Source organism: Harpia harpyja, chromosome 12, assembly GCF_026419915.1.
Source record: "Harpia harpyja isolate bHarHar1 chromosome 12, bHarHar1 primary haplotype, whole genome shotgun sequence".
Taxonomy (NCBI): Eukaryota; Metazoa; Chordata; class Aves; order Accipitriformes; family Accipitridae; genus Harpia; species Harpia harpyja.
The window spans coordinates 34,411,020-34,425,429 of record NC_068951.1 but is presented as its reverse complement, the minus strand read 5'-3'; the positions used below and the strand labels follow the sequence as shown (position 1 = coordinate 34,425,429).

The following is a 14,410-nucleotide window of genomic DNA, read 5'->3' as shown; positions in this document are numbered from 1 at the left end:
CTGGCATGGAGAGATGGGCCACGGGGCTGGCCCCACCCTTGCCCCCTCAAGACACCCAGAGGGAGATGCTCATGGGGCCGGTGTGGGGCTGCGTCCTGGTTTCGGCAAGTGCCGTTCCCACGCAGGGCTCTGGCTTTGCTGCAGCCCAGCACACCCACACGAGTGGTGGGGCCTGGATGCGAGGGAGCAGCAGGAACCGGGCTGCCCCATGACAGGGTGGTCCTCTCCAACCAGCAGCTGCTGCTGCTGCTCCTGCTGCCGCCACCACCATCATCAATATCCCCCCACCCCCCCCAGGTCATCGTCATCATCCTCCTCCTCCTCCTCCTCCTCCTTCATCCTCCTCCTCCTCCTCCTCCTCCTCCTCCTCCTCCTCCTCCCCCCCCCCCCCCCCAGGTCCAGGGGCCAGCCAGATCCAGGACCAGAGCTGTGCCTACAGCTCAGGCAAGAAGGAGCAGCCCCAGCCTGAGCTTAAACAGCCCCCTGAGCCCCAGGTGACCGGGATGGGGTGTCTCAGGTGAGGCCATTCAGGGCCACCGATGCCAATTAGTGCAATCACTGTCCTGGCAGCAGAAAATGCAGGAGGAAAAGGCCAGGGTGGGTCTGGAGCAGGGGTGTGCAGAGGGGACACAAATGGGGTCTGGGGGGCTGCTGGGGCCACTCTTGTAGGTCTCTCCTCGCTGACCCATGGCAGGTCCCCACGGGGGATGGCCCTTCCCCTTGTCCATAGGGAGCCCACAGGGAAGGGCCCAACCGTGGGGCAAGAGGCGTCCCGGGGCATGGTCCCCACATGGGCCACGCTCATGGGCACCTGCAGAATCACCCCTGTGTGCCCCTCGCAGTCCTCCAAATACATGCAGTGGGCACATGTGTACAGAGGCACACGCATGTCCACACGTGGGGGGCCAAGGGGACTGGCAGGGGCTGGGGCAGGACCGGTGTGGCTCCAAAAGGGGACCCTGACACTGGGGGGGCTGTGGGAGGGGGTGCCTGGATGGGTGCTGGGCAAGGGGCACAAGTGGGGGGCTGGGGGCAACCTGGCTGAGGAGACCAGGGGTGGGAGATGGCCCAGGGGTTCTGGGGGGTTTGAGCCTGCCGGGCTGCAGGAGGCTGGGAGCTGGGTGGGGGATTCTCGGGGGGGAGCTGGGGGACCCGAGCGGGATATTGGGGTGTCTGTTTGACATCACCTCGGTGTGCCGGGGGAGGGCCCGTCTGTGCCTGGTGGTCCTCGGCTGTCTGACCCGGGGGTACCCGGCTGTGCCAAGGGCTCCCCCCTCCGTAGGGGCACCCCCGAGTCGGGGCGACCGCTCCGGCAAGGCTGTGCCGGGGGGGACCATCCTGTCCTGGGGGGGGGTTCCCCATTCCAACCGGGCGGGCACCGGACACCAGCCGCGGGGGTCCCCGTTCCTGTCCCGGCCGTGCCGGGCCGGGCCGCGGCGCTCCGGAGCCGCCCCCCGCCGGGGGGGTCCCCGCTCCCCCCGGATGCATGACTTCATCCTTCCGCCCGGGTTTCCTCCCCGCCGCCGCCGCCGCCGCCGCAGACCGGCTCCCGGCTCGGCGCGGCGCGGCTCGGCCCGCTCGGCCCCGCCATGTCGCAGGTGCTGCCCTACGGCGAGGACAAGGTGGGCCGCTACGGCGCCGAGCCCGAGGCGGGGGAGCTGCCCTTCAGCTGCCGCCTGCAGGACACCAACGCCTTCTTCGGGGGCAACCAGGGCAAGCGGCCCCCCAAGCTGGGACAGATCGGCCGCGCCAAGAGAGGTACCGCCCGACCCCCCGCCTCCGCCCCCCCCGACCCCCGCCTCGGCCCCACGGCATCCCCGGCGCTGCCCCACGGCATCCCCGGGACCCCCCGCATCTGCCCTGCAGCATCCCCGGCATCCCTGAGGGCTGGCTCTTGCCTCCCCGGCGCTGCCCCACGGCATCCCCGGGACCCCCGGATCTGTCCTTGCATCCCCGGCTCTGCCCCGGAACCCCCGGATCTGCCCTGCAGCAGCCCCGGCGCTGCCCCCCCCCGGCATCCCCGGCACTGGCCCTCGCGTCCCCGGCGTCGCCCCACAGCATCCCCGGGATCCTCGGTTCTGCCCTTGCATCCGTGGCGTCCCCGGCACTGGCCGGCGCATCCCTGGCACCCCCGGCATCGCCCCACAGCATCCCCGGCACCCCCGGATCTGTCCTTGCGTTCCCGGCTCTGCCCCATGGCATCCCTCGGATCTGCCCTGCAGCATCCTCGGCACTGCCCCACAGCGTCCCCGGGACTCCCGGCTCTGCCGAGGCACCTGCAGCTCTGCCCCACAGCATCCCCGGCACTGGCTCTTACATCCCCAGCTCTGCCCCACAGCATCCCTGCGACTCCCAGCCCTGCCTTGCATCCCCAGCACTGTCCCCTGGCACCCCTGGCACTGCCCCACAGCATCCCCAGCACTGCCCCCCCCAGTATCCCTGGCACTGCCCCCCCAGCACTGTCCCCAGCATCCCCAGAATCTCCAGCTCTGCCCCACATCATGCTCGGCACTGTCCCCCAGCATCCCTGGGACCCCCGGCACTGTGACTGGCACCCGGCACTGCCCCAAAACCGCAGGCCCCCCCATCCCCAGCTCCAGATACCAGCGCTATCCCCCCAGCGCTGCCCCACACCCCCGGCAGCCTGGGGCTCCCCCCGGGACTACCCTGCAGCATCCCTGGGACTGCCCCTGGGACTACCCCCAAGCATCCCTGGGGCTGCCCCCCGGCACCTCCGCGAGTGCCCCCAGGACCCCCCGGAACTGTTCCTCAGGACCCCTGGGACTGTCCCCACATCCCCTCGGACTGCCCCCCCTCACCCCCAGCATCACCAGGAACAGCCCCCCCCAGCTCCATAAACCTCTCTCCCTCCACATTTCTGCCTGCCGCAGAGACCCCCATCAGCAGCTGCTGGCGATGCTGATCAACAAACAACCCCCCACACCCCCCCCGGTTTACTGTCCCCCCCAGGACTCCATGAACCTGTGTGTGTGCCCCCCCCCCCCGCTTTACTGCCTGCTGCAGAGACCCCCATCAGCAGCTCCCCTGCTTCCATCAGGACCCAAATAAATGCCCCCCTGCCCCCCCCGCCCCCCTGATCTGTCACCATTGATCCTCCCCGATGCCTTGGGGACCCCTGAGAATAGCCCCTGCCTCCCCTGCAGCCCCCACCCCACCTGCTTGGGGGATGTCCATAGGCAAACACCACTCCTTGAGCGGCAGGGGCAAAAGGGGGGGGGGAATCAGAGCCCCCTCCCAGCACAAATACACCCCAGCCCCGAGGGGGGATGAGCCGCTGCCTGCTCCACCCGGCCCCCCTTTGCGGTGGTGGTGGCTGGGTCTAGCAGACCCCCCCCCGGGGGTGATGGGGGGGCCGGTTCTCCCTCGCTGGTGTTGGGGGAGGGTCTGGCTGCTTTCCCAGTGATGCTGGTGATGGGGGGGGGGGGGAGTCTGGCTAATCCAGCCCCAGAGTGATGATGGGGTGTTGCTGACCACCCTGGTAGTGATGTTGGGGGGGTGTCTGTCCTCTACCCCCGAGGGTGATGGTGATGGGGGGGTGGGGGGGGGATCTGCCCAGCCGGTGATGTTGATGGGGGAGTCCTGTGTAGCCCCCTGATGATGATGCTGTTAGGGGTCTGTCCAGCCTTCTTCCACTGGTGATGCTGATACGGTGGGGGGGGGACGGGACTGCCCAGCGGGTGATGCTGAGGGGGGGCTGTCTGAAGGGTGATGCCGATGGTGGGGGTCTGTGCAGCCCGCCATGCTGACGAGGGGCTGTCCGGCTCCCCCGACCGTGATGCCGATGCGGGGTGGGGGGGGTGTCCTGCGCAGCGGGTGCTGCTGACAGGGGTCTGGCTGCCACCCCTGCCGAGCTGGCGGTGCCCCCCCCCCGCTGGGTCATTACCCATTCCAGTCCTGTTGCTCTCATCAGCGCCTGCCGCAGAGAGGAAGGGGGGGGGGGGGTCCTTCCTGGTCTATTCCTGCCCCCCCTTCCCAAACCACCCATCCAGAGGCAGCCGGCTGGCTGCAGGGGGGTTGCTACCCCAACCCAAGCCGAGCGGGGGGGGTGGGGGGGGCGATTCCCCCCCCCAATCCCCATCGCACCCACCTGAACCCCTTCTCCCTGCTCCCCAGCATCCGGGGTGGGGTGGGGGGGCACATCAGGAGCCCTCCCGGGGTGGTGAGTGGGGTGAAAGCCGGGGATGGAGGGGGGGGGGGCAGAGGCTGGGCGCCCGTCCCCTCGCCCACGCGCCCCCCCGCCTGTCCCCGCAGTGGTGATCGAGGATGACCGGATAGACGAGGTGCTCAAGGGCATGACGGAGAAGTCGCCGCCGGGGGTGTAAGCCGGGACCCGCCGCCAGGACCCGCAGGCCGAGCCCTGCTCCCAGCCCGCCCGGCCCTGCATGCTGGCTGGAACGCCGACGAGGAGGGGGAGGCCATGCCCCTGCCCGCCACCCCCCCCCCCCCACCCCCCCGCTCCGGCCCGGGGTGGGGTGGGGGGGGCTCTGCGGCCACCCACCCCCCACCCCCCCGAGCCATGCACTTTACCCCTCCGCCTTCCCCGGAGGGGGGACAACCCGCCGAGCCCCCCACCCTGGGCAAAGACCCCCCCCCTCCCTTTCCCCGGGGGGGGGGGTGTCCAGCCCCCCCCCCGCTCCGCGGCGCGTCCCCCGCATCCTCCTTGGTGGGGTGGGGGGGTGGGTGGGGGGTGTTGCCCCCCCCTCCCCGGATCCCGGGGGGGATCCGGCCCCACGAGCGGGGGGGAGCGCTGCTGTCCAGAGACATTTTTTGCTCCATCGTTTTTTGCATGAGCTTGGTGGCCCGGGCGCCCGGTCCTGGGGCCGAGGGTCAGCCCCACCACTCCGGCACGCTTCTTTTTAAACAGAAAACTCCTCATATTTGTATTTTTATATCCGAATCTTTGTTAAAAACGATCTGCTGACGTTGAGATGTCGAAGTAACCGCATCGGGAAAACAAACAAACAAACAAAAAAAAAATGGTTCATATTTTTTTCCATAAGAAAAAAAAAGACAAAAAAAGAAGAAAAAACCGAGGGGGAAAAAATAAAGGGGGGGGGTGACGGTGATGGAGGGAGTGCAAGGAAAGCCAAAGGCGCAGGGAGGGGAGCGGGGACCCCCGGCCCGACCCCCCCCTCCCGCCGGCAGCGGGACCGGCCGGAGGGTTTGGCAGCACCATCGGCCACCGCAGTCCCCTCCCGGCAGCACCGGGGCAGAGCCCACCGGGGCCGGCTGCGGGTGCCAGGGGGTCCCGGCGCTGCCCCTCGCTCGAGGGTAGCGGGGCCGGGGAGGGGGGAAACGGGGAGGGCAGGGACCGGCCTGAGTCGTTGTTTTTAATTTTGTACTTTAATTTAATTTTATTTTTTAAGAAGCTTCTCGGGGGGGTCTGATGTGCATGAGAAACTCGTCATCTTTTTCAATAACCTACGAGTGGCATTTATGGAGACGACGCAAAAAAAAAAAACACAACAAAAAAATACCAAACAAAAAACAAAACCGAGAAAAAAAAACACAAAAAAAAAAGAAAAAAAAAGATACTTGTGTCATAATGTTCTACGAATGATCCATTGTAAATTTAAATGCCATTTTTCACTGTACTGGTGAACAAAATGCAATGAATAAAATACATTCATGTACCGAGGCGAGGCCGGCAGCCGCCTGCTCCTTTCTGTCCTTCCCAGGCACCGGCTGGTTTCTGGGGTGCCTGTGGGATGGGGTGGCATGGCGGGGGTGGGGGGGCTGACCCCAGAGTCCTTCGCTGGCTCCCGGTGCGGGGGGAGCCACCGGCTGACCCACTTACGCCTTTTGCCAGAAATAGCAGCCCAGCAGCTCGCGCCTCTTTGGTACGTTACCGCCGTCCCTCCGAGGAGGGGTCCCCTCCGCGTCCCCCGGTGTCACCCACCCTGGGGGGGGGGGGGTTGGTGCCCAAACAGCCCCTGGGGTCACCCCTGGAGGCATCCGTGCATTCACCGTGCCAGCACCCATGCGCGGGCAGCCCCGGCAGCACACGGTGGCACGCCTGTCACCAGCCCCTGGCACACGCGTGTCACTGCGCTGCTGGCCCCAGGCATGGACAGACACGGGCCAGCCGTGTGCGGCACACCGGGGTCGTCACCGCAGCCAGGAGCGGGGATGGGGGGGGGGACACGGGGGGACAGGGGCAGACGTGCCACCCTGCCCACTCACGCACCCCACGGTGCCCCCAGCCCCGCGCTGGCAAGTCCCAGCCCGGAACCCCCGCTACCCGGCCGGGGCTGGGGGGTGACAAGGACACGGTGCCCTTGCACACCCCCACGGCTGAGGCGACTGGTCCAGGGGTCCTAGTGCAGGATGGGGGGGGGGGGGGGGCAGCAGGCACCCTCTATCCTGCCGCCTACACCCAGTGCCAGCACCCCCTATTCTGCCCCCAGCCCAGCTGCCCGCTGCCTGTGCTGGTGGCTGCGGGGGGGGGGCAGGGAGCCGGTCCCCGCAAGATGGATGGGTGGAATTAAACCCGATTTGGTTTCATTATCGGCCACAAAGCCCGGAGCCCTGGCTGCTCTCCAGCTGGGTGAGGGAAGGGCTGGGAGGGGGCACAGCATCGCCCGCTCCCTGGAGCATCCCGCTGCCCCCCGGGAGGAGACCCAGCCTCCCCCCGCCTTGTCTCCCGTTACTCACATCACCGGGCAGCTTGGGGGGGGACACACACCGGTTCCCCGTCCCCCACCCACAAGGATGGAGCAGCCGAAGGCTTTATTGGGTGGGGGGAGGCCAGGGAAGGCCCCCCCCGGCTCACAGCTGGATGGCAAGGAGATAGTCCTCGTCGTCGTCTGGGGGGGCGAGGGGTGGTGGCGGGGCAGGGGGTGGGGGGGGGCTGCTGGAGTCGGCGCCCCAGGGCCAGGTCGGGGGGGTCCAGGGGCTGCCCCTTGCGCATGACGTAGAGGAAGTAGTGGAAGGCGCCGGCGTCCCCGTCCCCGCAGGCGGCGTGGCGCAGGGACCAGCCGAAGGCCTCCTGGGCGTAGTGGGGCTTGCGGAAGTGGGGCTGGGCGAAGGTGATGGAGATGAAGCAGCCCCCCGGGCGCAGCACCCGGCTCACCTGCGGCAGGAGAACCCCCGGGACGGGGTGGGGGGACACAGTGAGGTTCAGCCCCTCTGGCAGGGACAGCCCCATCCCCAGGGAACCCCATCACCATCTGCCAAAGATTCCCCCCCGCCCCAGCCTCTCCCATCGCACCCCTAAATCTCCTGTCCTAACCTTGCCCCCCCACCCCCCCAGAGACACCCATCCCGGCTCTGACATCCCCAGACCACCTGCAGCCTGGTGGCAATGAGGAACTGGGGTTCCCACGCACCACCTCTCCCTGCACCCCAAAACTCTTCACCCCCATCCACAGCAGACAGCATAAAGACCCAACCCCGATGCAGGGAAAAGCTTCACCCTCCCGGGCACAGGGACCCCCCAGAGCAGCACGGGACCCCCATCCCACCCACCCCTCCCTGGGACACCCAGTGCCACCCCCCCCACCAACACCCAGCATCTGAGGTGGTGGGGGGGAGCACAGTTTGGATGGGAGAGGACTCAACCCTTTTAATCACCATTTTCTCCCCGCTGGAACTAAGCCCCCGCTAACAGGATGGAAAAGAACATCAATTTTCTTGCTTGGCTTTATCCAATGTCAAAAGGCTTTTACGGCCAGCGCTCGCGTGCTCGGCATGCAAAGGCAGTGCCCGGGGCGGGTGGGCGGGCGGGTGGGTGGGTGGCCAGCCCCCCCACCACACCCCTGCCAGCACCCTGCCCCAGGCAGGGACACCCCCAGACCCCCCCACACCCGGCAAGGGCAGAGAGCCACTGCGGCAGGGGAGAGGGCTGGGGGCCAAGGCGGCGGGGGGGGGGGGGGTTTCCCGAGCTCTGGTTTAATCCTGCTGGGAAGCTCCACGGCTCAGCGCTGGCTGGGGCCAGGGATGGAGAGGGGACAGGCGGCCTGTGTGGTCCCCCCCCCTTTACTGCGGCGGTGGCTTTTCAACCAAACCTTTGTGGTTTTGGCCAGGAAAAGGGGAAGGCAGGTCCCTGCATCCCCCCCCAGGCACTCAGCTCAACATCCCTCCTGCAAGGCGCTGGATGCATCCGTCCTGGAAAGACCCCACAGCTTCCCAACTGACGGGCACTGGGGTCCCCGGGGCAGGCAGGGATCTCCGGCTGGAGCTGTGCGAGGCATCCCGCATCCCATCCTCGTTAATAGAGCACTAACGGCCGTTGCTTAGAGACGGGCGCAAGAAACCTTCCCATCCGCCAGCCGGCACGGGGGGGGGGTGAGGGGGGCTGCTCCCTGCTCCAGCGACTCCCCCCCCCCATTGCCCCCGGATCGCTGGGACAGGGGTGTCCCTGGGGCATCCCCGCAGGCAGGGCGGATTTTTGGGTCCTTACGTCCCCTCTCCAGGGAAAGCAAGACAGAGGCTGTGAAAACCCCAGCCCCCCCCCATGCAAAGGGGGGGGTGGGGGTGAGAAGGGGGGTGCCAGCCACAGCCAGACCCTTGCAAAGGGACCGGCAAAGCAGCAAGCGGGTGAGAACGCCCAGCGAATCCCCCCAGGGACGAGGACAGCGGGGGACCGGCTGCGGGCGGAGGCCGGTGCCCAGCGATGCTGGGGGAGGGCAGGGATTGAGCAGGGGATTAAAAAGGGGAAAAAAAAAAAAAAAAAAGGGAAAAAAAGAACTAAATCCTCATCGTTTGGCCAAATGACAAGGACAGGCAGCAGTGCTGGCAGGGCAGGGCCCGGATGGCGAGGACAGCCCCGCTGCCCACAGCGCCCGGGGTCCCGCTCCCTCCCCGGCTCAGCGGGGCAAAGCTCAGGGGGGGCAAAAGAGGATGGGGGGGGCAATAGCCACAAGCACCCTCCCAGCACCCCGTGTCCATGCCCGAGGGTGCCGGGCAGGCGCAGCAATTAATTATCCTCGCAGTTATTCCCGCGGGGTGCGGGAGGCTGCCAGGACCCGCACCCCCGCACCGGGGCAGGTTCAATCCGGTCCCTGCCTCCGACACCGCCAATTAATCGGGGCCCGGAGGCATCGCCCGTCCCCGTGGCAACGCCAGGGCCCTGTCGATGCTGACGGGGGTTGCTACGGCAACCCTGGACCGATGGGGACCCCGGCTAATGAGATCGAAGCTGGGGTTGAGGGGAGGGGGGTGAGAGGCTGTCACTGCCCTGCGGTCATCACCTTGCCCTGGGTGGGCAGGGCCACCTTGGTGTGTCCCCCCCAGGTCCCCTCTGGGCACCCTCGGGTGCCTCTACGGCCACCCATGCCAGGATGGGGCCCATTTTTACTGCCACCTTTTTGTATTTAGGGTGTAAATAAAGAGGGGAGTCACCCAGCCCCCCAGCAGGACCCAGGGTCCCCAGGGATACACCCTCTGCTGCATCCACCTCCCCGGGGAGAAGGTGATGGGGTGGGAGAGGGGGGGGTCTCCCACCCCCCAGGGGTGCCAGGAGCCCCCCAGGTGCCCCTTTGCAGGGTAGCAGAGAGGGTAGCACTGGCTCGGGGTGGGGGGGCAGAGGCAGCGGCTGGGGCATCCCCAGGGAAGCAGGGTGGCAAGGGGACAATCTGAACCCTAACGGGTATGGGGTCCACCCCCCCCAGCTCCCTCCCACCCCCATACCTCCGCCAGCACCCGGTGCATCGCGGCGGCCGCCTGGGGCGAGACGTCCCACGGGTCGGTCTCGTCCACCATCAGGACGTCGAGGGTGCCCTTCTCCAGCACCACGTCGAAGGTGGCGTCGGGGAAAGCGAGGGCGCGGATGTCCATCACGGCCCAGCGCAGGCCGGGGCAGCGGGCGTAGCGGGCGCGCATGGCCGCGATGCAGGCGGGAGAGAAGTCGATGCTGGTGACGTCGGTGTAGCCCAGCTCGTGCAGGTCGTGGCTCAGGGCGCTGTTGCCGCAGCCTGCGAGGGGGGCACGGCAAAGCCGGGGTTCGGGGGTGCCCGCGGCGGCGGTCGCCTGCACCTCAACCCTGTCGGTGCCCCCGCTCGGACCCAGGGAAGGGAGCGGATGGGCTGGGGTAAGCCGGAGAGGGAGGAGGTCATTGCCTTGCCGCTAATTAGCGAACGCTAGGCTAGTTCTTAATGACCCCCTTCCTGCAAGGTGGGTGCTTTGGGTCTTGGGGTTGAGGGGAGCCCCCGTATGCCAGGTCACCCCCCCCCAGCCCCGGGGATGCTGGAGGCAGGGAAGGGGCAGGGGGGGTCCCCAGTCCTTCCCCTGACCGTGCCCCCCAAGAGCTTGCTGTGGGGTGGGGGGCAGTGGCAAATTAGGGTAGCGGGCAGCGCGTGGGGGGACTTAACCGGGATGGACGGACAGAGGGACGGACAGAGGGACGGCTGCCTCAGGGGACCAGCACCCTGCCCGGTCGGTGCCAGGCCGGCCCCAGCGGGACACGGGCCCCCGGTGTGGCGGGCGTGGGGAGAAGCCCCCTCCTCCCCGCCGCTCCGCCGGGGCTCAGCCGCTGCCCGGGGGGATCCCGGCGGGGGGGGGGGGGGGCGGGCGGATTTGGGGGCTATTAAGCGCAGCTGGCGGCAGCTGATCCGCTAACAGGATCGGTGATTACACCCGCCTAATCCCGCCTGCCCAGCGCTGGCGGGGGGGGGGGGGGGAAGTGGGTGAACCTGCCGGGCCGGCGGCAGATCAGCCCGCAGGTGGGATTACCGGCCGGTTACACCGGCCGCCGCCTGCCCGCACCCCCGGGAACGGAGCCGCCTCCACCGGGCCGGGCGCTGCCCCCCCGGCCCGGTACCGCACCGCCCTCTCGCGGCCGGTCCCAGCGCATCCACCGGCGGGACCTTTAGCCCCGCCCGCCCTCCACCGGGCACGTACCGAGGACGAGGATACGGTCACCGGGGCGCAGCTCGGCCTCCAGCTCCGGGAGGAACCGGGACAGCCCCCCCAGCCACTCCCGGGGCTCGGCGCCCTCCTGCCGGTACAGCGCGTCCCAGAAGTGGCGCTGCCGGTAGCGGCGGTTGGCGGCGGGCGCGCGCCGCCGCTCCATGCCGGGCGGGGCGGGGCGGGGGGAGCACCGGGCGCCACGTGCCGCCCGCTCCCCCCCCCCACGTGCGGCTTCCGGTCTCGGCGGTTCCACCGCTCTAAGCCGTCCGGCCGGAAACGCGGAACGGAGCCGGAACGGAGCGGTACGGCGTGAGCGGCCATGGCGGCGGGGCGGGGGGCGACGGCGGCGGCGGCGCTACGGCGGGTCTGGCGGGAGCGGCGGGCGGCGTTGCTGGAGCCCAGCTACACCCCGCTGGTGGCCGCCTGCCTCTGCCTGGCCGAGGGCGGCGTCAACCTCTGGGTCATCCGCAGGGTCCCCTGTGAGTGCCGGGGCCCGGCCTGGCCCGGAGCGGGGCGGGGGAGGGTGGCGGAGCCGGCCCGGGGTGGGGGGGGTGTCCTCCGGGCAGTGACAGCTCGTCCGCGGGCTGGGCAGCGCTGAGGTCTCCCCCTGGAGCAGTGGGGGGGGGGGGTGGTCCCGCTGGCAGAGTGACAGGGCTGCCCCCGGCCCGCGTGGGTGACAGCAACCCCCGGGCATCGGGGGGGGGGACGACGGGACGGCTGGGGGGGCCTGGATGGGGCCGTGGGGGACGGGAGTCTCGGGTGACAGCGAGGCAGGGGGGTGCAGGGCAGGGTCGTGGAGGTCTGGAGGTGGGGGAGCCCTCCACGCAGTGGCCCCCCCCGCCACATCTGACCCCCGGCCGTCCCCGCAGACACCGAGATCGACTGGAAGGCCTACATGGAGGAGGTGGAGGGGTTTGCCAACGGGACCCTCGACTACACCCAGCTGAAGGGTGACACCGGGCCGCTGGTGTGAGTGACGGGGACGGCCGAGCTCCCTGCGACTGGGGGCTCCCGGGGTGCAGGGGGGGCCCAGAGGGGCAGCAGGGCCTGGTCTCTCACTCCCGTCTCTCCACAGCTACCCCGCCGGCTTCGTCTACATCTTCCTGGGCCTGTACTACGCCACGGGCCGCGGCACCGACATCCGCCTGGCGCAGTACCTCTTCGCCGGCCTCTACCTCCTCAACCTCCTCCTCATCTTCCGCATCTACTGCCGAACCAACAAGGTAGCCTGGAGCCAGGGGACCTCGCCGGCCGCCTTGGGGCCTCTCCTGCTCTGCTCGGTCCTCACCCCGGGGAAACGGGCTGGGCAGGAGGTCGGGGTTGGGGGGCTGAGGTTTGGAGGGGCTCGGCTGCAGCGGGGGGTCCGGGACAGGCTGCTGACTGCCCTCGTGTCTCTCTGTTTGATGCAAGGTCCCCCCGTATGTTTTCTTCTTCATGTGCTGCGCCTCCTACCGCATCCACTCCATCTTTGTCCTGCGGCTCTTTAACGACCCCGTCGCCATGGCCATCCTCTTCCTCGCCATCAACCTCTTCCTGGAGGAGCGCTGGTCCTGGGGCTGCCTCCTCTTCAGGTGAGGGTCTGGGAGCAGGGCAGGGGCTGCTCTCCACGGCGTGCTGCGTGCGGTGAGCGAGCTCGGCCGCAGGGAGGAGGCTGCCTGGGCACCCATGGCGGGGGCCGCAGCGGTAACACAGCTTCCCGCTCAGCCTGGCTGTGTCTGTGAAGATGAACATCCTGCTCTTTGCACCTGGACTTCTCTTCCTCCTCCTCCAACGGTTTGGTCTCCTGGGCTGTATCCCCAAGCTCTGCATCTGTGCCCTGCTCCAGGTGGGTCCCTGCTCACATTGGCTACAGGGCAAGGCTGGCAGCCCCACCGGCAGCGGGTACTGGGCTGCTCTGCCTGCATTCCAGCATCCTGCCTGGCTGTCCTGGGGGCTGGAGACCTCTGGGTGGATATACAGTGGCACCAGCACCTGAGCTGGCCCCACACAGCAAGCTGGAGGTTGACGAATAATCTAATTTACGGGGCTCCCATCTTTGGCTGACTGTCCCTGTCGCCCCACACGGTGCTGGGGTTCTTGGGAGGTGGCGAGGGTGATGGAGACTTGGCTTACGGCTGCTGCAAGGGTGCTGGCGTGTCTCTGGCAGATAGTTCTGGGGCTGCCCTTCCTGCTGGTGAACCCCGTGGGGTACCTGACTCGCTCCTTCGACCTCGGCCGCCAGTTCCAGTTCAAATGGACGGTGAACTGGCGCTTCCTCCCAGAAGAGGTTTTCCAGAATCGGGCTTTCCACACCATGCTGCTCCTGGCTCACCTGGCCGGCCTGGGGCTCTTTGCACTGCACCGGTGGCACAGGTGAGACCCGGGGTTCCCCGCGGGCGCTGGTCCCTGTCAGCCCCCATGGTGCAGGATATGGGTCCGCGACTCCCCTGCCCCCACAATGGGGTTCTGGGGTTGCAGGCAGGAGTCGGGGGAGTTACTGTTCTGTTTTGGGGAGTGTGCTGCCCAGGGATCGTGGCTCACAGGGGAAGGTCAGGGTGGGAAAGACTTTCAGCAGCTGCTGTTGATGTTTGTGCTTCCCGCTCAGGTCCAAAGAGAGCATCCTGACTCTACTGAAGGATCCTGCCGAAAGGAAACACGCCTCCCCTCCCTTGACCGTCAACAATATCCTTTGGCAGGCTGGGCAGCAAGGAGGCAGGGAGAAGGCAGGGCAGGGCAGGGCGGACATTGGGCTCAGCATTTGCAGGTTCCTGGTCCTGCGGTGCCGTCAGGACCAACCTGTCCTGGGGGAAAGAGCTGTGCTGTACGGTTGGCATGCTGTTGCGGGATCGCACCTCTAGCCTCCTGCGTTTGTCCCCTTAATGCCAGTGCACAGATCGTCTTCGTCCTCTTCTCCTCCAACTTCTTGGGCATCTGCTGCAGCCGCTCCCTGCACTACCAGTTCTACGTCTGGTATTTTCACACGCTGCCCTACTTACTCTGGTGCACCCCTACCACCAAGCTTGCCCACATGCCCAAGTACGTGCTGCCAGGGAGGGGGAACACTCACCTGCTGGGAGGTCTGAGAGCGAGGGGGGCTGGTGTGTGTCCCCCCCTTGCTGACCCCCAGCATTGCCCCCTGCAGGGTGCTGCTGCTGGGCGTGATCGAGCTCTGCTGGAACACCTACCCCTCCACAGTCTGCAGCTCCCTCTCCCTCCACATCTGCCACGGACTCGTCCTGCTCCAGCTCTGGTATGGCACGGCTCCCCCGCCAGCACCGCACACCCCCCCGCCGAGCAGGAGGCCCGCAGCCATCTCCAAGAAAGCCCAGTGAGAGTGTGGCTTGCCAGACGATGGGAACTGGCCTCTGGGACTGGCCCTTCTGCCTGCTCTTTCCCCACCTGGCTCTCAGGCTGCCCCCAGCCATCCCAGGAGGGCCGTGAGCCCTGGAACTGTGCAAAGGGGGCAGCGTGGGGACTCCCGACAGGCAGGACTTCCCCAATAAAGGGGGCTTCTTTGTGTACCCTTCCCCGACTGCAGCGTCCTCGTGCTATGACGGTGTCG

At 67.8% G+C, this 14,410-nt stretch overlaps 3 protein-coding genes across 4 annotated transcripts; 2 read left to right on the top strand and 1 right to left on the bottom strand.

Moving 5' to 3' along the window:
* Positions 1–1,488: 1,488 nt before the first annotated feature.
* Positions 1,489–5,663, top strand: CAMK2N2 (calcium/calmodulin dependent protein kinase II inhibitor 2). Its single transcript, XM_052804407.1, has 2 exons — positions 1,489–1,758; positions 4,273–5,663. The coding sequence occupies exons 1-2, from the start codon at positions 1,590–1,592 to the stop codon at positions 4,341–4,343; spliced, it is 240 nt and encodes a 79-aa protein (XP_052660367.1). The 5' UTR covers positions 1,489–1,589; the 3' UTR covers positions 4,344–5,663.
* A 1,070-nt stretch (positions 5,664–6,733) lies between these two features.
* Positions 6,734–11,086, bottom strand: EEF1AKMT4 (EEF1A lysine methyltransferase 4). The gene is given in 4 exon segments (XM_052804406.1): positions 6,734–6,855; positions 6,857–7,093; positions 9,652–9,935; positions 10,861–11,086. Coding segments are annotated over 4 exon segments (759 nt in total). The 5' UTR covers positions 11,033–11,086; the 3' UTR covers positions 6,734–6,789.
* ALG3 (ALG3 alpha-1,3- mannosyltransferase) lies at positions 9,942–14,374 on the top strand. 2 transcript variants are annotated; one of them, XM_052804405.1, is made up of 9 exons: positions 9,942–10,051; positions 11,739–11,838; positions 11,945–12,092; positions 12,280–12,440; positions 12,574–12,694; positions 13,016–13,221; positions 13,454–13,531; positions 13,741–13,884; positions 13,991–14,374. In XM_052804405.1, the coding sequence occupies exons 1-9, from the start codon at positions 10,042–10,044 to the stop codon at positions 14,178–14,180; spliced, it is 1,158 nt and encodes a 385-aa protein (XP_052660365.1). In that variant the 5' UTR covers positions 9,942–10,041; the 3' UTR covers positions 14,181–14,374. The 2 variants fall into 2 exon arrangements, with proteins under 2 accessions (XP_052660365.1, XP_052660364.1); XM_052804404.1 differs by lacking the exon at positions 9,942–10,051 and adding an exon at positions 11,160–11,348.
* The last annotated feature ends 36 nt before the right edge of the window (positions 14,375–14,410 follow it).